The following is a 26,161-nucleotide window of genomic DNA, read 5'->3' as shown; positions in this document are numbered from 1 at the left end:
AAAGTAGTACAACTTTTTAAATTTGGCGATGAACCCTGAGTGTAACACTTCAGACTAAAATTCTTTCAAAACAGTGTTGACGTTAAATTATTAGTGCAAAAAGTTTTGGCAATGAGGTTTTTTAATTCATTCAATAAAAAAAAACAATACTTTCATTATATTTTTATTTATAAAACCAAAATTCTTTACAAAATAACCAAAAGCTTATGTAAGTACCATTATGGTACCGTCTATACATATAGTTTACAAATAATGGGAGATTCCAAGTGTGGCACATCTTTCCTGGCTAGAATTTTCCCAGGAAAACGTTGGTAATGTTAACTAAACTTTATCTCGATTCTATTTATATTTATTTGAAATTTCTGACCAAAATTTCAGTCTGTCTTTATCTGGATCGACTTCCATTTTCAATTCGCTGCCGATATTCAACAAACAATTTTCGTTTTTAGTGACAGGCTTCCACTGGACGTTTAGTAAAGAGTCATCTTGATCAGGAGTGGGATTTCCCGTTCTTGCAAAATTTGTCCACATTTTAACAAACCTTTTGATAAAAATTTCACGCACACTGTTAGGTTCCACCTTCCCATTTATAAAGGTATTAAATAAAAATCCTAAATCGTCGGCATGACAGGTACCATCCATTTCTTTTTGCGGTATCATCTGGGCTAACCACAATAAGAACTTGCTGATAATGCCATCTCCTAAATGCATGATCAGGAAATATAACATCATGAGTAAATAAACACATTTTGACACACACATAGTCTTCATCATATTCCAAGGTGTGTTTAAAGTCATTTTGTAGAAGTAAATTGGGCTCTTACTGACAAGTTTTTTCTGATTCAGGCTTTCACAAATTCCATAAAGAAACATGTTGTCTGTTTTTAGCTGTAAAAGAAAATAGTTATTTACATTTGAACAAGTGCAAGCAGAATTTCACGGCTCGATAGCAATGTTAAGGCTCAGGCGGCATTTGCTAGAGAGCCATAAAATCCTTACAGTGCAAAACTTGTAGAAACATTTTTGGTCTATAAACCATTGATGTTTATGTAAATAACTATTCAATGTCAAAAGATCAAAACATAATTTAAAGCAGTGATAAAAAAGATATTTTACCAAAATCGTGTTCTCTTGTGTATCTGGTGAAGGTTCTCTTCCGTTAAAATAAATCTCCTTGATTCTTCCCGCGATTTCCTTAGCCTCATTTGAACCTGGCTTAATATTGAGTTCGTAAAAAATTTCGTCTTCAAGGCAAGGCTGGTTTTTGATTCCTGATCCTAATCTTACATTCTTAGCAAACTCCAAAAGAATTCCTTCTCTCGACGTGTACCCCATTATTAACGGTACTTGGATAAAATTTCCTGATTTCAAAAGACTGAGCGGATCTTCAGTTAAAAAAGGCGACTTGCTCCACGGTTTTTCAACAACAGGTCCAAAAGGGCGAACTGCGCTTGGCTCAAATGTCTAAAAATAGAAAATAAGGTCACCAATAATCGCTTATTCAGGTAATTTTAGAGTGGTTTCATGTGCCACACTTAGGGTGCGTTAAAATTAAGTGGTACCACCTTAGAAGAAGAAGGTGGTTATTTAAAGTATCAAGAAGCAAACAATTCAACCATTCATGATTTTGGTTAATTTAAGATTTATATATTCGATTTTTAACAAAATTATGTTTCTGCAAGATGTTTTAATTTTTAATGTGTCAGGTTCAGTTCGTGTGGAACTGCTATAAAACTGAAGGGCATTTTTGCTACTTGTTTATTAACTCTTTTATTCCCATGTTTTTGATGGCCTGAACCAACAGTGAACTTGAACTCGAGTCTGCAGTGGCACGCACCAGTTTCTGCAACTTTAATCATTTTTTCCTCGGAAACGATGACGTTTCAGAACGCGAAATTTGGTAATTATGTCAAACTTCGTTGTCTGATTGGGATTAAAATTTTGCACTTTATTCAGGTTCATCCTGTATATCAACCTTTTTAAAGTTATGCGAAAAAAATTAATAAACACTTTGATGGTACCTTGAGTATTTCTGTAAGAACATTTTAGCCTGAAAAATGTATCACACTTAAGACTTTCAACTATATTTACAAAGTGGTACCACTATCGGTACCACCTTTTATTTCTTAAAAAAAAAAACTGCAGAACCATAGTGTGGCACATGAAATCAAGCTAAAATAACCTGACTAAGCAGATTTTCACATTGTCATTTCGATTCAAAATATTTTGTTGTAGTTACATACTCACATCTTGAATTTTTCGTTGGGCATCAACAATTTTTTTAGGTGGTAATGATCTTAGAAGTTCCAGTATCTTCCTCTCGTTTCTTTCTTTCCACCCAAGCTGTTCTGCTAATATGGTTCCATTACTGCACCCTTTCGTCCAATTGTTCAAACAACTTCCACTTTGGGCTATGGCTTTATGAAACAATCTTTTAGAAGAAGGAGACATCAAAAGGTACTCCACAGCAGCTCCTCCTGCACTTTCCCCAAAAATTGTTACGTTATTTGGATCGCCACAAAAGTGTCGGATATTTCTTTGCACCCATTTCAAAGCAAGTACCATGTCTTTCAATCCAGCATTTCCGGGGATATCTAATGACGGATCCTCCAAAGAGAGAAATCCTACAACAAAATTGTACCAATTGGTACTATATGGGTTCGTACCTAAGGCTCCAAGTCGGTAATTTATACAAACAACCACAATGTCTTCTGACAATAGATATGAAGGATTGTACAAGTTCTTTTGGTTTGAACCATAGACAAAACCGCCTCCGTGAAGCCAGACCATCACTGGTTTAAGAGAACTGCACTCGGTCGGTAACTACAATTTTGGGGTTAATAATTTTTTTTTTGTTAGCTTTACATACACTTTTGGTATAAACATTCAGGTTTAAACAATTGTTTTCTTTGCCAATAGGATACATAAACAACATGTGACGAGAAGGACACGCAGGTCCTTCTTTAGTGGCGTCGTGTATTCCATTCCAGGGTTCAAGGGGTTCAGGTGCCTACAAGTAATTTAAGTGAAAGCGTAATCTAGAAGTCGATGGATATTACTAGTATTGACCTTGAGTTGTTTACATGTTGGTACCACCTACTTTTTGTAAGTTTGACGTTATGGAGTGCGGGCACTACCGCCTGTAAAGTATGCAACCTCCCACTCTGGAGGATCAACAAACCCTGCCGGTCCATTTAAATACCATTGTAAGAGTTGTTTAGAAGCAGTATTTAATTATTTTTTGTATTGTAGTTGGGTTGCAACAACTTAAAATGTATTGCCTTAATGATAATTTTGATCAGTGAACAATAAATGTTTCATTTCAGCCATAATACATGCTGCTATCTCTATTAATTTTTGGCATATTTTGTTAAATTTTGATAAAATCGTAAATTTCTTTTTTAGGGATATTTATATGCAACTTGCAACTTTGCATAATCCATGACGATACTAAATACAGCAGATATGGCAAATTCAAACTATTAAGATTTTTTTGAATAAAGTGGGCTATTTTCTTCTAATTTACTTCACGTTAGGAATATCTCTAAAAGTTAGGTATTATTCCAAGAGAAGTTGCTTAGAATTGAATTTTAAATTCATTTATACCAAATGAGTTTTTAAACGAAAAATTTCCAATTTTTATTTTATCACATACAATTCTTTTAAGCAGCAATACATTGTATAATAAAATTTGGCCAACCGCAATGAGCCATAAATTCTTTAGTACATACAATGTTGTCAATGCTCTCTTATACAATTTTGAACCACTTTCAACTTCAAATTTTGAGTTCCCATTAAGTATAATTTTATGCGAACTAAAAAATAAACAAAATCATTTATTTAGCAGGAATGAACAAAATAATAATATTTCATTATCAATAATTAATGATCGAATTTAAAGATTTTAGTATTTTAAAAAAATCGAAATAAGAATTTTAAGTTGAAATTTTGCAAGGAATCTATTCTGAGCAACATTTCTTAAAAATCGAAGATGTCCAACACCTAGGAAAAGTTGACTTTATTCAAAAACTCGTGGACAATCTATCATTTTTAAATTTTTTCTTCTGAAACTAAGGAAGATAAAAGCTTATTCATTTAAAGTACAAAGCACTGTATTATTTTTTTGTCTAATCTGCAGATATTTTAATTTTATTTTAATTTTTATCGTCAAGCGACAAACGCCTGTAACTTTTTTTGCGATTTTTAAAATATCAAATTTGGAAAGTCGTCATTCGTTGGCGTTTTTGGGCCACTAATTACGCCAAAAGTGTCCTAAAATAAACAATTACTACTCAATGGCAGTATAGATAATACATATTAAAAGATTTCAACTCAACCATAGTAAAAACACAGTCAAAAATAATTAAATACTGCATCTAAACAACGCTTTTAAATGACATTTAAATGGACCGACGCGGTTTGTTGATCCTCCAGAGTGGGAGGTTGCATACTTTACAGGCGGTAGTGCCCGCACTCCATGTCATTACTGCACTTAACCTCAATCTGTCAAATATTCGGTAATTACCCCACCTTACAAAATTTTAAAGCTGCTTAGACGCATTGGTACTTGATGGTATCACATTTATGATCAAACAATATGTCAAACGTCAAACTCAACAATGTTGCCAACGTGTAAAAAATTGCAAAGCCTACTGGAAGTCGTTACCTACTTTAAATCGCAGTTCACCAATTGGAGCCTTTGCGTAGGGAATCCCAAAAAAACTGTAATAGGATCCACTCATATAATAATAATTCAAGGTTCCTTTTACTTTTCCTTCTTCTATGGTAACAACAGGACCCGTCATTTCTAGATATGAAGTAACCCACTTCTCAAATAAAACTAACTTGACAGAAAGAACTTGGGTATCAAGTCATCAATAACCACATGTTTTTGAGATTTATCTGAAGGACATACAGTTTATTTGTTTCCACCAATCGTAAGTGAGAATGTAATATAATCGCTTGACCCAAGTTTAATGTAATTATTATTTCCTTCAATGTTAATAACAACTCGTAAAATTTTCAATTAAACGAGACTAAAATTGTGAAGTACCAATTCAAAAATATGCTTATTCAGCATATTTTAGCTTGATTTATTGTCACACTAATAGTCTACGACCATAAACTGAAATGGTACCACAATGGTATAGTAACCTCAGTTGACATATACCTAGTAAACATTTTATGGCTTAAGTCAAACCACCCATAGAAATAAAACTGGGTGTTGTAAACTGCAGCCGACAAAGTTCTAGGTAGAGAGTTGACCGATGGTTGAATAGGCCCGCACTCATTTCGTGCTCATTTATGGTCTCCAATCGCAAGGATTAGTACTGCCCGGCCCTCTCATAATGTGGCCATAAAATTTACTAGGTATATGTCAACTGAGTTTACTATACCACCTATTAAACTTCTCGTTGCACTAGAAGTGTGACCCATGTTTTTAAACTAGAATTTTCCAAACAACACGTCTGTAATATTAAAATTTTTAAATAAGCGCAAAAAATGATTTTTGTGTAATTAGAACAACTCTTACCAGAGTTCTTCAACAAATATTACAATAAGTTGAATAAGTGGTACGCAAATATCGGTTTAAATACAGAATACGACACACATTGTCTTGATATAGAAAATTTGATATGACAATGGTTCCACAGTATGTGTATTTTATTGAGTAAAAACTTTTTTACAATTTTTACAAAAACCATGTAAGTACTAATTTGGTACCATTTATATAGATAATTAAAAAATGGTCAGCAACCCCAAAAGTGGCACATTTTTTCACGCTCGAATTTTCCCAGGAAAACATTGGTGATGTTAAATTAACTTTATCTCAAATCTACTTATATTTATTCGATATTTCTGACCAGAATTTCAATCTGTCTTTATCCGGATCGACTTCCATTTTCAATTCGCTACCGATATTCAACAAACGATTTTCGTTTTTAGTGACAGGCTTCCATTTGACGTTTAGTAAAGAGTCGTCTTGATCAGGAGTGGGATTTCCAGTTCTTGCAAAATTAGTCCACATTTTAACAAACCTCTTGATATAAATTTCCCTGACGCTTTTAGGTTCCACATCACCGTTCATGAAGGTTTTAAATAAAAATCCCAAATCGTCGGCATGACAGGTACCATCCATTTCTTGTTGAGGTATCAGTTGGGCTAACCACAACAAGAACTTGCTGATTAGACCATCTCCTATTTGCAAGATCAGAAAATACAAAACCATTAGGAAATAAACACATTTTGACACACACAACTTTTTCAATAAATTCCAGGGTGTGTTTAAAGTCATTTTGTAGAAGTAAATTGGGCTCTTACTGACAATTTTTTTCTGATTCAGGCTTTCACAAATTCCATAAAGAAACATGTTGTCTGTTTTTAGCTGTAAAAGAAAATCGTTATTTACATTGAAGCAACTGTAAGTAAAATTTCACGGCTCTCTAGCAAATGCCGCAGTGCGAGCCTTTTGATTAATAGACGATTTATGTTCATCTGACAATTCGTTGCATTTCAAAACACCAAAATATAATTTGAAGTGGTAAAAACCAAATATTACCAAAATTGTGTTATCCTGTGTTAGCGGAGACGGGTCTTTTCCATTAAAATAAATTTCCTTGATTCTTCCCGCAATTTCTTTAGCCTCTTTTGAACCTCGTTTGACATTGAGCTCGTAAAAAATTTCGTCTTCAAGACATGGCTGTTTTTTGATTCCTGATACTAATTTTAGGTTCTTAAGAAAGTCAAAAAGCATTCCTTCTCTTGACGTGTATCCCATTATTAACGGTACTTGGATAAAATTTCCTGATTTCAAAAGAGTGAGCGGATCTTCAGTTAAAAAGGGCGATTTGCTCCACTTTTTTTCCACGACGGGTCCGAAAGGGCGAACTACACTTGGCTCAAATGTCTAAAAACAGAAAATAAGGTCATCAATCGGTTATTCAGATAATTTTAGGGTGGTTTCATGTACCACCACTGGGGGTTTCTAACTGTTGAAATAAAGTCGTACCACCTTAAAAATGTCAGATATATTAAAGTTTTTTTTTAGTTTGTAGGTCAAGAATAACGTCACGTCATAATAAACAATAAATTAATTAGACAATTATAAATCACTCAATATTTGATTATTGTTTATCTACTTATTTAAAGGTTACGCAAAACAAATTGATGAACACGTTAAATGGTACCTTGAGCATTTTTCTGAGAACATCTTAGCCTGAAAAGATGGGTCACACATGAGTCTTAAAACTATGTTTACAAAGTGGTACTAGTATTGGTACCACCTTTCATTTCTTTAAAATGACTGCAGATCCATAGTGTGGCTCATAAAACCACGCTAAAATGACCTGAACAACTTAATTTTCACATCGTCATTCTGAATGGACAACTATAGTTTAATTTGATTATCTACCTACTCATTTCAAGGTTTCGCCAATAACAAATTGATGACTTAAACATGAAAAATCAAATGCAGCAATATTTTAATGTCACGAGCATTTTTTCTGCAGCATTTCAGGAGGAAAAAGTGTTACACTTAGATGTTAATACAATATGCAGATGGTGGTACTACTGAGTACACGCTCCCAGCCACATTTCAATGTTGCAAGCATACTTCTGGGTACATTTTAGTTTGTCACACATGGATCTTTAAAGATTATTTACAAGAGGTGTTAGTGCTGGTACCACCTAGCATTTCTTAAAAATGACACCAGACCCATAGTGTCACACATACAATTAAGCTAAAATGATCTGACTAAGCAGATTTTCACATCGCCATTTCGATTCAACAGCTTTAGTTGAAGTTTAATTTAAGTTTAGTAAAATTACTCCATTATCAATCAGTTTTATGAGAATAATATTTGATTGTCTGCCTACCCATTTCAAGGTTGCGTCGATAAAAAATTGATGACAAACATGAAAAATTAAATGCAGCGATATTTCAATGTCACAAGCATTTTTCTTGAAAGGTGTGCCACACTTGGATGTGCAGATGGTGGTACCAATAAGTGATAGAACGCACCTCGACAAATTTCAATGTGACAAGTACATTTCTGGGAACATTTTAGCGTGAAAATCTGTGTCACACATAGGTCTTTTATCATCATTTGAAAGTGGTACCACTATCGGTACCACCTTGTATATCTTTAAAATGACAGCAGACCTATAGTGTGACACATGAAATTAAGCTAAAATGATCTGACTAAGCAGATTTTCACATTGTCATTTCGATTCAACAGCTTTAGTTGTAGTTAAAATACTCACATCTAGAACTTTCCGTTGAGCATCAACAATTATTTTGGGTGGTAATGATCTTAGATGTTCCAGTATCTTTCTCTCATCTGTTTCTTTGCATCCAAGTTTTTCTGCTAATATGGTTCCATTACTGCACCCTTTCGCCCAATTATTCAAGCAACTTCCACTCTGAGCTATGGCCTTATGAAACAATCCTTTAGAAGAAGGAGACATCATGAGGTAGTCCACGGAAGCTCCCCCTGCACTTTCTCCAAAAATTGTGACGTTATTTGGATCGCCACAAAAGTGTCGGATATTTCTTTGCACCCACTTTAAAGCGAGTACCATGTCTTTCAATCCAGCATTTCCGGGGATATCTAAAGACGGATCCTCCAAAGAAAGAAATCCTACAACAAAATTGTAGGTGGTACCATTTGGTACCATGTAGGTTCGTACCTAAGGCCCCGACACGGTAATTTATACACACAAACACAATGTCTTCCGACATTAGATATGATGGGTTGTGCATGTCTTTTTGGTTGGAACCACTGATAAAACCGCCTCCGTGGATCCAGACCATCACTGGCTTGAGAGAACTGGACTCAGTCGGTAACTACAATTTTGGGGTTGGTTCATTTTTTTTGTAAGGATAACATACATTTTTTGTATAAACATTTAAGTTTAAACAATTGTCTTCTTTGCCTACAGGGTACAAGAACAACATGTGACGAGAAGGACACGCAGGCCCTTCTTTAGTGGCGTCGTGGGTTCCATTCCAGGGTTCAACAGGTACAGGTGCCTACAAATAAATTAAGTGGAAGCGTAATCTAGAAGGCGTTGAAAATAACTCGCATCAGTAAAACTCTCAAGATAAGAGATATAATACTAAAAGACCTTGAATTGTTTACATGTTGGTACTACCTACTTTTTGTCATGTCATTACTGCACTGAATCTCAATCAGTCAAATATTCGAGAGTACCACACCTTACAAAACATATTAAGCATGCATAGAAACATTGGTACTTGATAGTACCACATATATGATCGAACGTCAAACAACAAGTCAACGTGCAAAATATTGCAAGGCCTACTAAAAGTGGTTACCTACTTTAAATCGCAGTTCACCAATTGGAGCCTTTGCGTATGGAATCCCCAAAAAACTGTAATAAGATCCACTCATGTAATAATAATCCAAGGTTCCTTTTATTTTTCCTTCTTCTACGGTAACAACAGGACCCGTCATTTCTAGGTATGAAGTAACTCACCTTGCAAATCAAACTAACTTGTGTATCTAATCATTAATAACATCAAGTTTTAAAGATATAATTTATCTGAAGGACATGCAGATTACGCATAAGCGAATCTTTCCCACCAATTGTAAGTGAGAATGTAATGTAATCGTTTGATCCAAGTTCGATGCAATTATTATTTCTTTGAATGATTATAACTCAACTCATCGGATTTTTTTTGTAAAATATGAGACTGGAATTGTGGAATTAAGATAACAACCCAAAAATGTGCTTATTCAGCTCATTTTAGCTTGATTTGATGTGTCACACTAATGGTCTACGATCATTAAGTCAAGTGGTACCACTGTGGTACCATCTATCAAACTTCATGTTACACGTGACCCACGTTTTCAGGCTAGAATTTTCTAAGAAGCACGCCTGCAATAATAAAAACTTAAAATGAGCGCAAAAAATGAAACCTGTGTATTTAGAACAACTCATACTGGGGTTCCCTGACAAAAATTACAAAATAAAACTTTATAGAATTGGATTATTTTAGCATCATTACAGGTCACACCATCTGTCTCTGGGTACTATTCATACCATTAAAGTGGTACCAAATAAGATGGTACCATTTTACAAAAATTGGTCTAAATTTAGTGTGTGATACTGTCAAGGTAGAACTCTCCCAGAAATGTGTTGACAATTTCGAAAAGTTAATACCCCAAGATTTTGGTGGTACCACTGCTTTAGGTATTTTAATAAATTAAGTATTGGCTTCAGAAAGTGTATTTTATTAAGAATAAAAAGCATTTAACAAAATTTCTAACAAAAACGCATGTGAGTACCATTTTGGTACCACTCATATACATAGTTAAAAAATGGTCGGAGACGCCAAGAGTGGCACATTTTTCCAGGCTAGAATTTTCTCAGGAAAACGTTGGTGATGTTAACTAAACTTTATCTTTATTCTATTTATATTTATTTGAAATTTCTGACCAGAATTTCAATCTGTCTTTATCCGAATCCACTTCCATTTTCAATTCGTTGCCGATATTCAACAAATGATTTTCGTTTTTAGTGACAGGCTTCCACTGGACGTTTAGTAAAGAGTCGTCTTGATCAGGAGTGGGATTTCCAGTTCTTGCAAAATTAGTCCACATTTTAACAAACCTCTTGATATAAATTTCCCTGACGCTTTTAGGTTCCACATCACCGTTCATGAAGGTTTTAAATAAAAATCCCAAATCGTCGGCATGACAGGTACCATCCATTTCTTGTTGAGGTATCAGTTGGGCTAACCACAACAAGAACTTGCTAATTAGACCATCTCCTATTTGTAAGATTATAAAATTCAAAATCATTAGAAGATAAACACATTTCGACACACAGAATTTTTTCGTCATATTCCAGGGTGTGTTTAAAGTCATTCTGTAGACGTAAATTGGACTCTTACTAACAAGCTTTTTTCGATTCAAGCTTTCATAAATTCCATAAAGAAACATGTTGTCTGTTTTAAGCTGTAAGAGAAAATAGTAATTTACATTCGAGCAATTGTAAATACAATTTTGCGGCTCTCTAGCAAATGTCGCAACGCGAAATTTGAATAAAACTTTTTGATTGATAAATAATCTATGTTCATCTGACAATTTTTTCTAATTCAAAATACTGAAAAATGATTTAAAGTGATAAAAAAAATTACCAAAATAGTGTTTTTTCGTGTTAGCTGAGACGGTTCTCGTCCGTTAAAATAGATTTCCCTGATTCTTCCCACAATTTCATTAGCCTCATTTGAACCTCGTTTGATATTGAGCTCGTAAAAAATTTCGTCCTCAAGACATGGCGGTTTTTTTATTCCTGATACTAATTTATTGTTCCTATAAAACTCAAAAAGCATTCCTTCTCTCGACGTGTATCCCATTATTAACGGTACTTGGATAAAATGTCCTGATTTCAAAAGACTCAGCGGATCTTCAGTTAAAAACGGCGATTTGCTCCACTTTTTTTCCACGATGGGTCCAAAAGGGCGAACTGCGCTTGGCTCAAATGTCTAAAAATGGAACATAACGTCACATATTAAGATAATTTTAGGGTGGTTTTATGTGGCACACTTTGGGTTTCTGACTGACTTAAAATTAAGTGGTACCACCTTAAAAATGTCGGTTATCAGTATTGAAGTTATTTTAGTTTGTAGATCAAAAATGACGTTACGTATTAATAAACAATCAATTAATTGGTCAATTAAAAAGCACTTGCAATTTAGTTATTTATCTACACATGTCAAGGTCACGCAAAAAAATTGACAAACACGTTACATAGTACCTTGAACATTTTTTTGAGAACATTTTAGCCTAAAACGATGTGTCACACATGGGTCTTTAAACATTATTTATAAGTAGTACCACTGCCGGTACCACTTTCTTTTTTTTTTTAATGACAGAAGACCCATAGTGTGGCATATCATATCAAACTAAAATAACCTGACTAAACAGATTTTCATATTGTCATTGCGATTTAACAGCTTTAGGTGTAATTAAATACCCACATCAAGAATTTTCCGTTGGGCATCAACAATTTTTTTGGGTGGTAATGATCTTAGACGTTCCAGTATCTTCCTCTCGTCTGTTTCTTTCCACCCAAGCTTTTCTGCTAATATGGTTCCATTATTGCACCCTTTCGCCCAATTATTCAAACAACTTCCGCTCTGAGCTATGGCTTTATGAAACAAGCCTTTAGAAGAAGGAGACATCAAAAGGTACTCCACAGCAGCTCCTCCTGCACTTTCCCCAAAAATCGTGACGTTATTTGGATCGCCACAAAAGTGTCGGATATTTCTTTGCACCCATTTCAAGGCCAGTACCATGTCCTTCATCCCAGCATTTCCGGGGATGTCTAAAGACGGATCCTCCAAAGAAAGAAATCCTACAACAAAATTGTAGGTGGTACTAATTGGTACCATATGGGTTCGTACCTAAGGCTCCGACACGGTAATTTATACACACAACCACAATGTCTTTTGACATTAGATATGATGGGTTGTATATCTCTTTTTGGTTGGAACCATAGATAAAACCGCCGCCGTGAATCCAGACCATCACTGGCTTGAGAGAACTGGACTCGGTTGGTAACTACAATGTTGAGTAATGTAAGGTAATGTTTTTTTTTTTGTTCGGATGACATACACTTTTTGTATAAACATTCAAATGTAAACAATTGTCTTCTTTGCCGACTGGGTACAAGAACAACATGTGACGAGAAGGACACGCAGGCCCTTCTTTAGTGGCGTTGTGGGTTCCATTCCAGGGTTCAACAGGTACAGGTGCCTACAAGTAAATTAAGTGGAAGCCTAATCTAGAAGTCGTTACATATTACTCGTATCGATAACTCCTAAAAGATATTATACTATAACAGACGTTGAGTTGTTTACATGTTGGTACTACCTACTTTTTTGTAAGTTTGACGTTATGTCACTACTGCGCTTAACCACAATCTGTCAAATATTTAGGAGTACCACACCTTACAAAACTTTAAAGTTGCTTAGACGCATTGGTACTTGATGGAACAATATGTCTGTTATTCTCAAACGTCAAACTCAACAAAGTTACCAACGTGCAAAAAATTTTACCTACTTTAAATCGCAGTTCATCAATTGGAGCCTTTGCGTAGGGAATCCCCAAAAAACTGTAATAGGATCCACTCATATAATAATAATCTACGGTTCCTTTTACTTTTCCTTCTTCTATGGTAACAACCGGACACGTCATTTCTAGGTATGAAGTAGCCCACCTTTGAAGTAACATTAACTTGTGTATCAAATCATCAATAACAACATGCATTAGAGATATAATTAATCTGAAGGACATGCAGTTTACGCATTAGCGAATCTTTTCCACCAATTGTAAGTGAGAATGTAATGTAATCACTTGACCTAAGATCGATGCAATTACTATTTCCTTGAATATTAAAAAAATTTCAATTAATAATGAAACTAGAATTGTAACAAATCAAATATATGTTTATTCAGCTCATTTTAGCTTGATTTGATGTGCCACACTGTAGCCTACGACAATAAAGTCAAATGGTACCACAATGGTACCACCTATCAAACTTTACGCTATACCTAAAAAAAAAAACATATTTTCCGAATAAAATTTTCCGAGAAACACGCCTGTAATATTAAAATTTCAAAATAAGCGCAAAAATTAATTATTTTTTGTGTAATTTGGACAACTCTTACCACAGCACTCTGACAAAAATTACAAGGTAAAAGGCTATCTAGTTGGATCATTTCAGCTTGATTTTATATGTCACACCATGTATCTCAAATTACTTTTTATACAAAAAAAGTAAGACCAAAGGTGGTACCATTACGACAATATCGGTTTAAATACAAAGTGTGACACATATTTTCAGGATAAAATTCTCCTAGAAATGTGTTGATGACGTGAAAAACTCGATATGGAAAGTTGGTATGGCAATGGTACCACAATACTGGTTTTTAATTAAATAATCTAATAACTCAAAAAACGTGTATTTTATTTAGTAAAATTTTTTTTACATTTTTTTTTACAAAAATGCATGTAAGTACTAATTTGGTACCACTCATACATCGTTAAAAAATGATCGGAGAGCAGAAGTGTGGCACGTCTTTCCAGACTAGAATTGTCCCAGGAAATCGTTGTTGAAGTTAAATTGACTTCATCTCGACTCTACTTATATTTATTTGAAATTTCTGACCAAAATTTCACTCTGTCTTTATCCGGATCGACTTCCATTTTCAATTCACTGTCGATATTCAACAAAAAGTTCTCGTTTTTAGTGACGGGCTTCCACTGGACGTTTAGTAAAGAGTCGTCTTGATCAGGAGTGGGATTTCCAGTTCTGGCAAAATTCGTCCACATTTTAACAAACCTTTTGATATAAATTTCCCGGACACTTTTAGGTTCCACATCTCCGTTCAAGTAAGTTTTAAATAAAAATCCTAAATCGTCGCCATGACAAGTACCGTCCATTTCTTTTTTAGGTATCAACTTTGCCAACCATAACAAAAAGTTGCTGATAATGCCATCTCCGAATTTCATGATAAGAAAATACAAGAACATTAATAAAAAAGCAAATTTCGACACACACAAACTCTTCATCATATTCCAAGGAGTGTTTAAATTCATTTTGTACATGTAAATTGGGTTCCTACTAACAAGCTTTTTCTGATTTATGCTTTCAGAAATACCATGAAGAAACATGTTGTCTGTTGTTAACTGCAAAAAAATTATTTCAAGCGATGACAAATAAAACAGGATTTTACCAAAATAGTGTTCTCTTGTGTTTCTAGCGATGGTTTTCTTCCGTTAAAATAACGTTCCTTAATTTTTTCCGCTATTTCTTTAGACTCCTTTGAACCTTGTTTAATGTTAAGATCATAAAAAATTTCGTCCTCAAGAGACTGTTTTTTTGTTCCAGATGAAAATCCTAAGCGTCGAGCAAACTCAAAAATTATTCCTTCTCTTGAGTTGTAACCCATTATTAATGGGACTTGATTAAAATTGCCTGATTTCATGAGACTGAGAGGATCCTCGGTCAAAAAAGGCGATTTACTCCACTTTTTTTCTATGACGGGTCCGAAAGGGCGGACAACACTCGGCTGAAATGGCTGAAAATAAAAAAATAAAATCACCAGATGCTTAGTCAGACGATTTTAGGTTGATTTCATGTGTCACACTTGGTATTTCTGACTGTCTTCAAAATATACGTAATGGTACCACAATGGTACCACAATGTTAAAATTGCAATTGAAAGTTTTGTTGTGATATTTCAACTTCATTTTGATATCATTGTTATAATTACTCCATTATGAATCAGTTTTATGAGAATAATATTTGATTGACAGCCTACCCATTTCAAGGCTGCGTCGATAAAAAATTGATGACTTAAACATGAAAAATTAAATGCAGCGATATTTCAATGTCACAAGCATTTTTCTTGAACCAGTTAAGCGAAAAAGGTGTGCCGCACTTAGATGTGCAGATGGTGGTACCAATAAGTGATAGAACGCACCTCGACGAATTTCAATATGACAAGCACATTTCTGAGAACATTTTAGCGTGAAAAGATGTGTCACACATGGGTCTTTCATCATTACTTGAAAGTGGTACCAGTGTCGGTACCACCTTCAATATCTTTAAAATGACAGCAAACCCATAGTGTGACACATGAAATCAAACTAAAATGACCTGACTAAGCGTATTTTCATATCGTCATTTCGATTCAACGGCTTTAGTTGTAGTTAAATACCCACATCTAGAACTTTCATTTGTGCATCAACGATTTTTTTTGGTGGTAATGATCTTAAATGTTCCAGTATTTTTCTCTCGTCCGTTTCTTCAAACCCAAGCTTTTCTGCTAGAATGGTGCCATTACTGCACCCTCTCGCCCAATTATTCAAGCAACTTCCACTCTGAGTTATGGCTTTATGAAACAATCCTTTAGAAGAAGGAGACATCATGAGGTAGTCCACGGAAGCCCCCCCTGCACTTTCCCCAAAAATCGTGACGTTATTCGGATCGCCACAAAAGTGTCGGATATTTCTTTGCACCCATTTCAAGGCCAGTACCATGTCTTTCATCCCAGCATTTCCGGGGATATCTAAAGAAGGATCCTCCAAAGAAAGGAATCCTACAACAAAATTGTAAGTGGTACCGTATGGTACCATATAGGTTCGTACCTAAGGCTCCGACACGGTAATTTATACACACAACCACAATGTCTTCTGACATTAGATATGAAGGGTTGTACAAGTCTTTTTGATTGGAACCAAAGAGAAAACCTCCTCCATGGATCCAGACCATCACTGGTTTGAGAGAACTGGAGTCGGTTGGTAACTACAATTTTAGAGTTATTGTATTTTTTTTATTGGTGCCACATACATTTTTTGTATAAACATTTAAGTTTAAACAATTGTCTTCTTTGCCGACAGGGTACATAAACATCATGTGACGAGAAGGACACGCAGGTCCTTCTTTAGTGGCGTTGTGGGTTCCATTCCAGGGTTCAACGGGTACAGGTGCCTACAAGTAAATTAAATGGAAGCCTAATCTAGGACGCGTTAAAAATTACTCGTATCGATAACTCTCAAGATAAGAGATCTGATACTAAAAGACCTTGAATTGTTTACATGTTGGTACTACCGACTTTTTGTTAGTTTGAGGTCATGTTATTGCACCTAACCTCAATCTGTCAAATATTCGGGAGTTACCACTCCTTGCAAAACTTTAAAGCATACTTAGACGCATGAGTACTTAATGGTACCACATGTATGATCGAACAATGTGTGTTGTTCTCAAACGTCAAACCCAACAAAGTTACCAACATGCAAAATATTGCAAGGCCTACTAGAAGTCGTTACCTACTTTAAATCGCAGTTCACCAATCGGAGCCTTTGCGTAAGGAATCCCCAAAAAACTATAGTAGGATCCACTCATAGAATTATAATCAGAGGATCCTTTTACTTGTCCTTCTTCTATAGTAACAACAGGACCCGTCATTTCTAGTTTGAATGAACTCACGTCTCAGATACAACTAAATTCGTATATCTAATCTTCAATGAAAACCGGTGTTCAAGATTTATCGGAAGATGACGAGCACTTTGGAAACAAGCACATCTGTCCCACTAATTGTAGGTACTAATAAACATAGCGATAATTTTTATAATTAGGTATAATTGCTTGACTGGACTGTGGTTGTTACTAGAATTGTGCAATCAAAATAACAATCCAAAAGTGTTCTTAGTCAGCTCATTTCAGCCTGATTTGATGTATCACACAACAGTTTTCCGGTCATGTTGAAAAGACACTACATGGTACCATCGCCAGTACCACTCTCAAAAAGTCGCGTCAACCCCCTCATGCGACCCATCTTTTCACGCTGCAATTGTCTGAAAAAACTGAATTTCATAGTACCATCCACCCATCTTCACAACTATCCCCACTATGGGTACGTCAGAAAAAAATCATTTTAACCCCATCATGCGACATCTTATTCCACACTTAAATTTTCCAAGAAGTGCGTCTAGACGAAAAAAATCGCAGTGGGCATCCTTATTGACAACCTCCGTGACGTCTGTCTGTCAGCGCGCGGGTCACGACCTCCCCTATTGTTTTCCACTAGACCAACAACATTTCCTCAATGGAAATCCACAGTTTCGGGGAAAAAAGCAACGAACTGAGATCGATACAAGTTCGCGTCGCGCGCACCGATTTGAAAATGGCCGCAGATTTGGACAACTTAGAATATTACATAAAATTTCCAAATCCTAACTTCAATTATAACCAGCAGAACGGCGAGAGTGATTATGTCTTTGTGGTAAATGAAGAGAAAATACCCGTTATTCTTTTGTTCGGATGGGCAGGGTGTCAGGATAAATATTTGGCCAAGTATTCGCAGATTTACGAGGAGAGGGGGTGAGTGCCGGCCGGCTTTTGCTTTTATCATTTTTGGGAATGTTGTAATCACCAATAGTGTCTGAAAGTAGAGAAAAAATGTTTAATTCGAACAGTAGCGTCAAACGAAACCGCAGCGATTTATTACGTGTATATTGGCAGCGTGACCTTCATTCTCTCATAATCGTATATTAAACAAATTTGAATGAATAAACCGCATTTTCTTGACAAACTCGTTCGTAGCCTTGAACCCAACTCCTTTTTTTCCAGGTTAATTACGTTAAGGTACACGGCGCCGGTAAAATGTCTCTTCTGGAAACGACTACAAATGATTACCATTGGAGAACGGTTGGTAAAACTGTTGGTCGACCTGAACTTCGAAAATCATCCCATTATCATTCACTGTTTTTCCAATGGAGGCGCTTTTCTCTACCAAAATTTTACGTTGGCACTTGAGAAGAGTCCCAAACCCATACAGGTTAGTCAAACCTGCCTGTAGACCACAAAATCTTCATCCTGGGAACATTTCAGTGTGAAAAGATGCGCCACACTTCGGTATTAAAACGATATTTTTGTGGTACCATTTTGGGTACCACACAAAAAAATCAATTAATTTCGGTTTAAACATCACACTTTTGTTCCTTAGATCATTTTAGCTTGAATCGATATGTCCCACTTGGGGTTTCGGTCAATTTTCTCAATCGGTGCCATTATGGTACTACAATCCGTTTCCTTACCCCTGGACGAAACCCCAAGGTGTGACACATCAAACCACACTAAAATAACCTCACGATTCGTTTGGTCAGATCAGAGGAGTGATTTTCGACTCGGCTCCCGGAAAACGTCGCATCTTGAGTCTGTTCCGCGCCATTTCGGCCATCCTGGGTGGAAGGCCCTTTTACAACATTCCCATGTCTGTCCTGATGACTATGTTTCTGTCCATGATCTGGTTATACGAGGTAAGTCAAAAACGTACCCTCTTGGTGTTTTATATTTCACTCGTTTTCTAGGTAATTAGTAATTTCATAAGCCCTAAAAAAACGTTCCAATCCAACCCTTTAGAAAACCTGAAAAACGACAAGAACTCGTGGCCCCAACACTTCATCTACTCCAAAAAAGATGTGCTAATTCCGTACACTGTAAGTTCGACGTTTTGAATGTATACAGGTGTTCAGTTTTTATTGCAGGACATTGAATATTTTGCCAGCTACCGGAAAACGCTAGATATTGACGTCACGAGTCTCTGTTACGACGACAGCCCTCATGTCAAACACTACACTGAGCATAAAGAAAGCTACGTAAACAGTGTATGTAATTTTTTAAACAAATGTCTGAATGGCACAAACTAAGTTACAAACCACCTGTAGTCTGGATTAAACGCATGTTATTTATATCGTTAAAATTAGGTTAATAGGTCGGCGCTATTTTTTTAATTTATTGTTAAAACTGCACAGTCTATTTATTAGGAGTTTGGATCTAAATTGTGGTGCTATCAGATGTATTTATTTTAATTTATTAAAAAGTATGTTATGTAAAGTGCGCGTTTCAGTGGGGGTGGAGCTTAACACTCATGTGATAATGGGAGGCGTGGTTTAACTATTACTGAAGTGTGGTTAATCGGTCATGTGATGCCGGAATCACAATATGATAAAAAATAACCACGTGACGTTAAAAATGGTAAATATATTACGTCGTATTAAAAGGAATTTCACAAATACTATATTTATAAAGTAGGTATGTTATATATTAAGTGGGGGGGGGTGGAGCTTGGCAATCATGTGATAGGAGGAGGCGTGGTTTAATTAATCATGTGACGTGGGACCTAGAGTGTGATAGGAAAGGGGAGTGACCAAGCGATTATGGGACATCTGATATAGACAAATAACCAAGCGATAAATGAAAATGGTCGAAATATATTAAGAATTGAAAAGAACTTCACAAATACGATATTTTATATGATAAACAGATTTCTGTTTATTACAACGTAATTAATAACCTAACCTACACGCGCACTTAGTCGAAAACGGGTTTGACTGTGGTATCTACTCCATTAAAGTATGGATGAACCGCGATCTTTTTCGCCGAAATTCGTTTCGCAGGGTCGTAAACAACCATTTGCTTCAATAAATCGACAGCGTCTTTGTCCATGTTTTTTAATTGTGATTCGATGTTGTATGAAGTCCACTTGGGGAACGTGGCTTTGTAATCGGGGAGAGAGGAAACGCCGGGCCAGAGCTCCTCTGTTGGGGTTTTGAGAAGCCTGAAAAACGACAAATTGAGAGCGAAGAGTTCTGCATAAGGGCGAGAATTTTCAACTAAAAAAATGTATGCACATTCTCATAAATGTTCAAAATTCTTACAATATGTTTGCGTACCAGTTTTATGCAATGTTTCTAAATATTCAAGATACTTACTGAATAACCAACGCAAATATGCCACTATGAATATTGAATATTTAGACACAATGCATAAAATAAAACTCACCATGCATATTTTTGAGAATTTACATGTCTGCATTCTTCAATTTTTAACATCCAAAAGGCAATATGCAAAATATTAATATGGTCCAAATAGTGTTCAGTATGCAAATGAGGAAAACAAATATGCATATCTAGACTGTTGAAAGCAATATGCCGTTTGTGTTAAAGGCAAATATACAACAGTTTATTACCTAAATATCCTAAATAACTGGTCAATTTCTGAATCCCCCTGGAACAGGGGGCGCTTGGACGCCATCTCGGCGAAAATACAGCCCAGCGACCAGATATCAATGGGGCAAGAATATCGCGGAGACCCTAGCAGCACTTCGGGAGCCCGATACCATAAAGTGACCACTTCATGGGTGTAGACTCGTACCGGTATACCAAAAGCACGTCCAAGACCAAAATCAGCAACTTTAATAGTCCCATCGCGAGTTATCAGAAGATTCTGTGGCTTCAAATCCCGATGGAGGACTCGTCTTTGGTGGCAGAATAAAATCGCCTTGTTCATTTGGTATAGGTAACTCTTCACGAGTTGGGGGCTCATGTGGGAATTCCGTGGGAGTTTATCTAGGTAGTTCTTCAAGTCCATAGAGAGAAATTCGAAGATTAAATAAAGTCTGGAAAGAGAGATTGAGTGGTGGTTGGAAGCTAAGTGGCTCACCTGTTCTCCTCCATCATGACGTCCTCCAAAGACACGATGTTGGGGTGGCGCAGCTCCTTGAGGAGGGAGATTTCTCTGATTGCTGTTGATGGAACTCCTTCATCTTCAGTTTCCAGTCTAGGACAAAACCATGAGACTAAAGACACACGGGCTTGACTCTCACCTGATTTTCTTCATTGCAACTAGTTGACCAGTCTTTTTGTTCTTCCCTTTGTAGACTACTCCATAAGTACCTTCGCCGATCTTTTCGATCTTCAGAAAATCGTCCATGTTCGCCCTTTCTTTCGACATTTTGGCGACCTGCAAAAACTGCCAAAACACCCAAACTCAGTAACATTCTGTCGTTCGCAACTGTTTCAACTGTCAAAAAACAACAAGCTACTCGATGGGGGCGACTTAACCCCAATTCACCCGTGCGAAAACACAAAAAACATCAACTTCTCCTTCGGAAACATACACTAACTTAAGTACTTACAACCTGAGTGAAATAGTTGGCAAAAAACGGGAATTTTGAGGGATTCGGGACGAAATTAACGGCCACAACGAAAAAACATGGAACAAGAAGTCGGCGAATTTGAATCAACCAATGGCTGCGCTTTTAATCTCTCTCACTCTCTCCTGTGTAAACGACGATCTTGTGTCTCCTTCTATTCACAACGTTTGACAGGAAGTGGCAGTGGTACCAACAACGGCACCAAAGTCACTGGTTTAAAAAAATGAGGTCAATAAAACCGCCTCCGGTGTTATTATTTATTATTATTAAAATCGGTAATACAAAGTTATGTGAACACTTTTTAATGTTATTAAAATAATTAATACCAAGCAATGAGTTATCGTATTAACTGGAGCCCTCTTTCTAACCCTTCAAGCTGCTCATTCCTGCCCTCATGATTTCATCCACTAACAACAAATTGCTCGCAATAACCGAGCACGAGTTGATTATCTGCTTCTTCACTATGTAATTATCGAAGATTCCGGCATCCTTTGGGTTTATGGGCTCTCCTGAAGTCAAATCCAATCCAATGGGTTCAGGATTAAGGCGAGATTCTTCCTGGAGCTTGACGATGGTATCCTGGGCATCAAATCCGGAGTTTGTTGCTAGAACTTTCGGAATGACCAAGAGGGCCTCAGCATAGGCGGCGATGCCTAAACGCGCCTTCCCTTTAACTGTGTCCTTAAAGGCCGTCAGTTGTTTATGGGCGGTGACCTCAAAAGCGCCAGCGCCTGGAATCAACGCCTTGTCTTCAATTGCATTGTTGATAGCCCTCAATCCGTCCCTGACAGCGTCTTTGATCTGGCTCAGAGTGTGCTTATTGGGGCCCTTCATCAAAATTGTTACAGATAGTGGAACTTTACACTCTTCCACGAAAGTGTACTTGTTCTCCCCTAAAACGTGCTCGTAAACCACGCCCGCGTAGCCCAATTGGTTCTCTTGGATATCGTCGAAGTGGTTCAAAGCCACGCCTCCACAGGCTAAAGCCAATCGTTCCATGTTTCTTCTTTTAGCCCGCCTCAAAGCCATAATCCCCTCCTTCGCCAAGAGGTCTAAGCTCATAGGGTCTATTCCCTTCTGATTGATAACAACAAAGCTCTTATCAGTATTATCGCAGAGTTTCTTCTTCAAAGCGATGACTTTCTTCACTCTTTGCTCGATGAACTCGCGCTCAGCCTGGACCATCTTCTCACGTTCTTCCGCCGTCTTGTAAAAGAACCCAGAATTGACCTCGCTCTTCTCATACTCCATGGACACGTTACACGTCAGAATGTAGCAGTTCTTCAGCCGTTTCGGCATATCGGGATGCCTAGACCCATGATCCAAAACCAGCCCTTTGATCAAACTCGTATCAGTCGCTGTCTTATGCTGCATCTCCATCAACTCCACCATATGCAAATCCACCGGTTTATCACCCTGACGAATCGCAAGAATTCCATCCACGCAAATATCAGTTAAGACATCAGCGAGCGCTTGGTGGACTTTCGTCCTCAAGCTTGTTCTGCACACCTCCAAGAGATTCTCTCTGTTGATTTCGATCGGGATTTTTATAGATTCGAGGATTTCGAGGGTTTTAGCGCGAGCTTTATCAAAACCTTCTGTTACAACGCGGGGGTGGAGCCCCTCAGCTATGAGAATGTCGGCCTGTTTGAGAAGCTCCCCAATCACGAGGACTGTGGAGGTGGTGCCATCACCGGTCATGTCGTCTTGGGCGGTAGAAGCGCGGGCAATCAGGGAGGCGGTGGGGTGCTGGATTTGCATCTCGTGGAGGAGGACGTTGCCGTCTTTAGTAATCTTGATGTCGCCGGCGCCCGAGACCAACCTGAAATTGCATAAAAATAATAGAAATGACCAAAAAAAAGAGAAAAAAAAAGTGGAGTTATGTCACTTTGGATCGTTAAAATTAACTAAAAACACAATATTGTGAGCCACGGCAAGTCAATTGTTCATTTCTTTTGATAATTAAGACTGTTTCAGTCCTTTTTCATGTAAAACGACACGAAAGCTGGTCAAAGAGGTGCAAAAAGTTGGGTTATGTCACATTTATTGTACACGAGAAATCCTCTAAAAACAACTTAGTTTCACTAAAGAAAACTTTTTGTGCCCTTGAACAATTGAAATAACTCCCGAGAGCACCTTTAAAGGCAAAAACCACTAAATTTTGCCCCATTTTTCCACACAGAAAAAGTGAGGTTATGTCCTTTCAACTTGCCAAAAAAAACCTAAAATACTACTTCCCGGCCCAAAACAGCTAAATTTTTGCCTCCTCTTCTAAAATCAGCCTCTTTCAGGCCCTTCAAGGGTCAAATTAAGGGTGAAAATTGAAAAACCGAAGTCATGTGTTTTTTGACAGCTTACATTTTCACGGTTCCTTTGGGGCCCAAATTAGACTTCATCACGTCTTGGATGCCCTTCGCCGCCGAAATGTTGACAGCTAAGGCTTGAGCAGCCCTTGCCACCTCAGCTTTAGGATTTAATAAACTAATTGCCATTGTTTCACGAGAAAAGGGCGAGATCACAAACAAATGCCGGTCACAATCGGAAACGGAAACGTCAACAATGAGGTTCGTTACCAACCTAGTGTGATGAAAGTTACTAGAATTTTTAAAAATTGAAAGAAAAATTATCTGTCGATTCTATGGTTATAACATTCGTTCTGGACTAAATTCTATACATTAAATCAACAATAAAGCAGTTTTGAAAAATATTTCTTTAATTTACAAATAATTTATTTACACTATTATTTACATTTTTTCGTACTGATTCAACTCCCCCCGGTACTTGGAGCAACCGCAACATCCGCAATCACTGCTATGGGTACTTGGAGCAGGTTGGACCACCGGGACAAGTATGTACCTCTCCCGGGGTTCCCCTACTATGTTAACCTGAGGGGGAACTACCGACACTACTGTGGGTTCCTTATACATAAGAGTTTTTGTGGGATCTGAATAATATCCTGCTCCTCCAGACACACTATATCCAGAAGTGTATTGTACCATAGGGGGTTCTTCAGCGCGATTAAAAATTGGATACGTCACCAGCAGCTTCTGTTGTTGTAGGTGGGGGCTCCTATAAGGTATCAAAGAGTCTTCAAGTTGTTGCTTTGGAAGCCCAGGGGCTGTACTTACATCGAAATCAACTAATTTAACATTAGGAGAGAGTTCTTTCGGTTCTAATTTGTTGGACACTTCTTCTAGCAGCTTCGCGGTGGTGTCTGAAGACACTTCATTACTTGCTACAGTTGTTGTAAGGAAACTCTCTTGTTTTTCTGTGGAAATTTCATTGATCGGTGATTTTATAATGTCTTCGGATAAGTCCACAGTCTTCATAATTTCCGGATGGTTATTCTTGTTGATTTCCACATTGCCATCATCCATATTTTCTTTCTTAACTTGGTTGATTTCCTCGGGATCACAAGGAGGAGTCGCTGGAACCGGTGGGGGCGGAGCTGGAGAGACATTCTCAAGTTTCGCGGGAGGAGTCACCGGCAATGGGCGGAGCTGGATTTGAGGAACTGGTATTGGTTCATAGTTAGGTTGAGGTTGGATTTGTGGCGTCACGGTTTGAATCATGCACGGCCGTTGCACGACCACAGGAACAGGGTACTGCTGAGGGCGCTGTACTTGAGACAAATGCACAGGTTCCATAGGAGGAGCGTAAAACTGTGGGCGTTGCACTTGCGGCAAAAGCACAGTTTCCCTAGGAGGAGCATAAAACTGTGGGCGTTGCACTTGAGGCAAATGAACAGTTTCAATAGGAGGAGCGTAAAACTGTGGGCGTTGCATTTGAGGCAAATGGACAGTTTCAATAGGAGGAGCGTAAAATTGTGGGCGTTGCACTTGGGACAAATGAACAGTTTGGATGGGCTGCACTTGAGGCGGTACTGCGAAAGACAGAGCTTGGACAGGTGCATGAATCACCGGGGCCACCGGAGGAGGCGCGCACTGACACCAACAGTAAGGAAGAGGTGTTGCCACAGGGGTGTTCCGACACTGACACCTCTCACCACATGAGCACCGTCCTTTTTCAAAATCACCCCCGAATCTCACGATGACTTGGGCATTGGCGTAAGGTCGTGGTAGCTCCGCCCGAGAGGCGGGGCTTGGATCCTCCCCAAAGTTCGAACGCTCCAATATTTCTAGCTCATCGTAGTTACGTTTTGATGGAATATGAAAAATTGATTTGAGATCCTGAGCAAAGAGAGCCTCAAACTAAAACAAAAAGAATTAGTGGTGAGAATCTTGGGAGCGTAAAATTACCTGGAGTGTGGTGAAGAGAAGACAGATTAGCACAGAAGACATTGTGGAACTGGAGGAGTCTTCGCCGAATTTTTCTTTTATAGTTCAAATGGCGACGATAAAGCACGTTTTGGTCGTCCATGAATTCTTTGTTTTAGTGTCATGCTAGTTCTGCTGAGTTGGTAAAGTTGTGGCAATGGCTGCGACCTTGACCATGGATCCTTTGCGTAGTAACTTGATTGTTGTTAATGGGAAAATCAATGGGATTGCAGCAAGAGGTTTTAAATTAGTTTAAGAGGAACGCTTAATGGCAATCAATACAAAATTGAAGTCTTTGGAAACTTTTATTGAGATTACAACACACGTGCAACGTGCATAATTATTTATTG

The 26,161-nt window shown here is 37.4% G+C and overlaps 8 protein-coding genes across 9 annotated transcripts; 1 reads left to right on the top strand and 7 right to left on the bottom strand.

Moving 5' to 3' along the window:
* Window positions 1-162: 162 nt before the first annotated feature.
* Window positions 163-4,890, bottom strand: LOC148177170 (esterase B1-like). Of its 2 annotated transcripts, XM_088031772.1 has the most exons (6): window positions 4,671-4,890; window positions 2,870-3,010; window positions 2,667-2,823; window positions 2,248-2,624; window positions 1,117-1,464; window positions 163-888 (listed from the first exon to the last, which is right to left on the bottom strand). In XM_088031772.1, exons 1-6 carry the CDS (start codon window positions 4,803-4,805, stop codon window positions 340-342), a joined length of 1,707 nt encoding a protein of 568 aa, XP_087887898.1. In that variant the 5' UTR covers window positions 4,806-4,890; the 3' UTR covers window positions 163-339. The 2 variants fall into 2 exon arrangements, with proteins under 2 accessions (XP_087887898.1, XP_087887899.1); XM_088031773.1 differs by lacking the exon at window positions 4,671-4,890 and having other exon boundaries at window positions 164-888; window positions 2,872-2,987.
* Window positions 4,891-5,646: 756 nt separating this feature from the next.
* On the bottom strand, window positions 5,647-9,540 carry LOC148177169 (juvenile hormone esterase-like). Its single transcript, XM_088031794.1, has 6 exons — window positions 9,342-9,540; window positions 8,891-9,031; window positions 8,689-8,845; window positions 8,263-8,639; window positions 6,560-6,907; window positions 5,647-6,385 (listed from the first exon to the last, which is right to left on the bottom strand). The coding sequence occupies exons 1-6, from the start codon at window positions 9,474-9,476 to the stop codon at window positions 5,837-5,839; spliced, it is 1,707 nt and encodes a 568-aa protein (XP_087887920.1). The 5' UTR covers window positions 9,477-9,540; the 3' UTR covers window positions 5,647-5,836.
* Window positions 9,541-10,235: 695 nt separating this feature from the next.
* On the bottom strand, window positions 10,236-13,322 carry LOC148177168 (juvenile hormone esterase-like). The gene is made up of 6 exons (XM_088031771.1): window positions 13,092-13,322; window positions 12,645-12,785; window positions 12,434-12,590; window positions 12,008-12,384; window positions 11,165-11,512; window positions 10,236-10,982 (listed from the first exon to the last, which is right to left on the bottom strand). The coding sequence occupies exons 1-6, from the start codon at window positions 13,296-13,298 to the stop codon at window positions 10,434-10,436; spliced, it is 1,779 nt and encodes a 592-aa protein (XP_087887897.1). The 5' UTR covers window positions 13,299-13,322; the 3' UTR covers window positions 10,236-10,433.
* A 655-nt stretch (window positions 13,323-13,977) lies between these two features.
* Window positions 13,978-17,003, bottom strand: LOC148177167 (esterase B1-like). The gene is made up of 6 exons (XM_088031774.1): window positions 16,869-17,003; window positions 16,386-16,526; window positions 16,184-16,340; window positions 15,758-16,134; window positions 14,768-15,112; window positions 13,978-14,720 (listed from the first exon to the last, which is right to left on the bottom strand). Exons 1-6 carry the CDS (start codon window positions 17,001-17,003, stop codon window positions 14,172-14,174), a joined length of 1,704 nt encoding a protein of 567 aa, XP_087887900.1. The 3' UTR covers window positions 13,978-14,171.
* A 588-nt stretch (window positions 17,004-17,591) lies between these two features.
* LOC148177166 (transmembrane protein 53) lies at window positions 17,592-19,433 on the top strand. The gene is made up of 5 exons (XM_088031786.1): window positions 17,592-17,918; window positions 18,168-18,375; window positions 18,704-18,856; window positions 18,908-19,036; window positions 19,085-19,433. Exons 1-5 carry the CDS (start codon window positions 17,644-17,646, stop codon window positions 19,244-19,246), a joined length of 927 nt encoding a protein of 308 aa, XP_087887912.1. The 5' UTR covers window positions 17,592-17,643; the 3' UTR covers window positions 19,247-19,433.
* A 357-nt stretch (window positions 19,434-19,790) lies between these two features.
* Window positions 19,791-21,601, bottom strand: Cdk1 (Cyclin-dependent kinase 1). The gene is made up of 5 exons (XM_088031787.1): window positions 21,517-21,601; window positions 21,205-21,350; window positions 21,042-21,158; window positions 20,569-20,997; window positions 19,791-20,157 (listed from the first exon to the last, which is right to left on the bottom strand). Exons 2-5 carry the CDS (start codon window positions 21,330-21,332, stop codon window positions 19,911-19,913), a joined length of 921 nt encoding a protein of 306 aa, XP_087887913.1. The 5' UTR covers window positions 21,333-21,350; window positions 21,517-21,601; the 3' UTR covers window positions 19,791-19,910.
* A 176-nt stretch (window positions 21,602-21,777) lies between these two features.
* On the bottom strand, window positions 21,778-24,115 carry CCT6 (chaperonin containing TCP1 subunit 6). Its single transcript, XM_088031775.1, has 2 exons — window positions 23,893-24,115; window positions 21,778-23,356 (listed from the first exon to the last, which is right to left on the bottom strand). Exons 1-2 carry the CDS (start codon window positions 24,024-24,026, stop codon window positions 21,898-21,900), a joined length of 1,593 nt encoding a protein of 530 aa, XP_087887901.1. The 5' UTR covers window positions 24,027-24,115; the 3' UTR covers window positions 21,778-21,897.
* Window positions 24,116-24,195: 80 nt separating this feature from the next.
* Window positions 24,196-25,936, bottom strand: LOC148177163 (uncharacterized). Its single transcript, XM_088033264.1, has 5 exons — window positions 25,900-25,936; window positions 25,794-25,867; window positions 24,791-25,745; window positions 24,283-24,748; window positions 24,196-24,244 (listed from the first exon to the last, which is right to left on the bottom strand). The coding sequence occupies exons 1-5, from the start codon at window positions 25,934-25,936 to the stop codon at window positions 24,196-24,198; spliced, it is 1,581 nt and encodes a 526-aa protein (XP_087889390.1).
* Between the last annotated feature and the right edge of the window lie 225 nt (window positions 25,937-26,161).

The sequence above is a fragment of the Gnatocerus cornutus genome, chromosome 3 (assembly GCF_029298725.1).
Source record: "Gnatocerus cornutus isolate USDA-ARS CGAHR chromosome 3, icGnaCorn1.1, whole genome shotgun sequence".
In the NCBI taxonomy this organism is placed as follows: Eukaryota; Metazoa; Arthropoda; class Insecta; order Coleoptera; family Tenebrionidae; genus Gnatocerus; species Gnatocerus cornutus.
The sequence above is the reverse complement of the archived record's forward strand: the minus strand, read 5'-3'. Positions and strand labels throughout refer to the sequence as shown.

What these genes read in the sequence shown, in the direction of transcription:
- LOC148177170 (XM_088031772.1), bottom strand. Translation starts at nt 4,805, where the DNA reads ATGACGGGTCCTGTTGTTACCATAGAAGAAGGAAAAGTAAAAGGAACC. An exon ending in TTGGTGAACTGCGATTTAAA is followed by an intron (nt 3,011 to 4,670) that starts GTAGGTAACGAC and finishes AATTACTTGTAG; the next exon opens with GCACCTGAACCCCTTGAACC. An exon ending in TTACCGACTTGGAGCCTTAG is followed by an intron (nt 2,625 to 2,666) that starts GTACGAACCCAT and finishes ATTTTGTTGTAG; the next exon opens with GATTTCTCTCTTTGGAGGAT.
- LOC148177169 (XM_088031794.1), bottom strand. Translation starts at nt 9,476, where the DNA reads ATGACGGGTCCTGTTGTTACCGTAGAAGAAGGAAAAATAAAAGGAACC. An exon ending in TAAATGTTTATACAAAAAAT is followed by an intron (nt 8,846 to 8,890) that starts GTATGTTATCCT and finishes CCAAAATTGTAG; the next exon opens with TTACCGACTGAGTCCAGTTC. An exon ending in CTCAACGGAAAGTTCTAGAT is followed by an intron (nt 6,908 to 8,262) that starts GTGAGTATTTTA and finishes TTCTGTTTTTAG; the next exon opens with ACATTTGAGCCAAGTGTAGT.
- LOC148177168 (XM_088031771.1), bottom strand. Translation starts at nt 13,298, where the DNA reads ATGCATGTTGTTATTGATGATTTGATACACAAGTTAATGTTACTTCAA. An exon ending in TTGATGAACTGCGATTTAAA is followed by an intron (nt 12,786 to 13,091) that starts GTAGGTAAAATT and finishes ATTTACTTGTAG; the next exon opens with GCACCTGTACCTGTTGAACC. An exon ending in CACGAAAAAACACTATTTTG is followed by an intron (nt 10,983 to 11,164) that starts GTAATTTTTTTT and finishes TTTCTCTTACAG; the next exon opens with CTTAAAACAGACAACATGTT.
- LOC148177167 (XM_088031774.1), bottom strand. Translation starts at nt 17,003, where the DNA reads ATGACGGGTCCTGTTGTTACTATAGAAGAAGGACAAGTAAAAGGATCC. An exon ending in TTGGTGAACTGCGATTTAAA is followed by an intron (nt 16,527 to 16,868) that starts GTAGGTAACGAC and finishes ATTTACTTGTAG; the next exon opens with GCACCTGTACCCGTTGAACC. An exon ending in CACAAATGAAAGTTCTAGAT is followed by an intron (nt 15,113 to 15,757) that starts GTGGGTATTTAA and finishes TTTTATTTTCAG; the next exon opens with CCATTTCAGCCGAGTGTTGT.
- LOC148177166 (XM_088031786.1), top strand. Translation starts at nt 17,644, where the DNA reads ATGGAAATCCACAGTTTCGGGGAAAAAAGCAACGAACTGAGATCGATA. An exon ending in AGAGTCCCAAACCCATACAG is followed by an intron (nt 18,376 to 18,703) that starts GTTAGTCAAACC and finishes TCGTTTGGTCAG; the next exon opens with ATCAGAGGAGTGATTTTCGA. An exon ending in ATGTGCTAATTCCGTACACT is followed by an intron (nt 19,037 to 19,084) that starts GTAAGTTCGACG and finishes TTTTTATTGCAG; the next exon opens with GACATTGAATATTTTGCCAG.
- Cdk1 (XM_088031787.1), bottom strand. Translation starts at nt 21,332, where the DNA reads ATGTCGAAAGAAAGGGCGAACATGGACGATTTTCTGAAGATCGAAAAG. An exon ending in GTTGCAATGAAGAAAATCAG is followed by an intron (nt 21,159 to 21,204) that starts GTGAGAGTCAAG and finishes GTTTTGTCCTAG; the next exon opens with ACTGGAAACTGAAGATGAAG. An exon ending in GTCATGATGGAGGAGAACAG is followed by an intron (nt 20,998 to 21,041) that starts GTGAGCCACTTA and finishes CTCTCTTTCCAG; the next exon opens with ACTTTATTTAATCTTCGAAT.
- CCT6 (XM_088031775.1), bottom strand. Translation starts at nt 24,026, where the DNA reads ATGGCAATTAGTTTATTAAATCCTAAAGCTGAGGTGGCAAGGGCTGCT. An exon ending in CCCAAAGGAACCGTGAAAAT is followed by an intron (nt 23,357 to 23,892) that starts GTAAGCTGTCAA and finishes ATGCAATTTCAG; the next exon opens with GTTGGTCTCGGGCGCCGGCG.
- LOC148177163 (XM_088033264.1), bottom strand. Translation starts at nt 25,936, where the DNA reads ATGACACTAAAACAAAGAATTCATGGACGACCAAAAC. An exon ending in TTCTCTTCACCACACTCCAG is followed by an intron (nt 25,746 to 25,793) that starts GTAATTTTACGC and finishes TTTTTGTTTTAG; the next exon opens with TTTGAGGCTCTCTTTGCTCA. An exon ending in TTGAATCAGTACGAAAAAAT is followed by an intron (nt 24,245 to 24,282) that starts GTAAATAATAGT and finishes TGTAAATTAAAG; the next exon opens with AAATATTTTTCAAAACTGCT.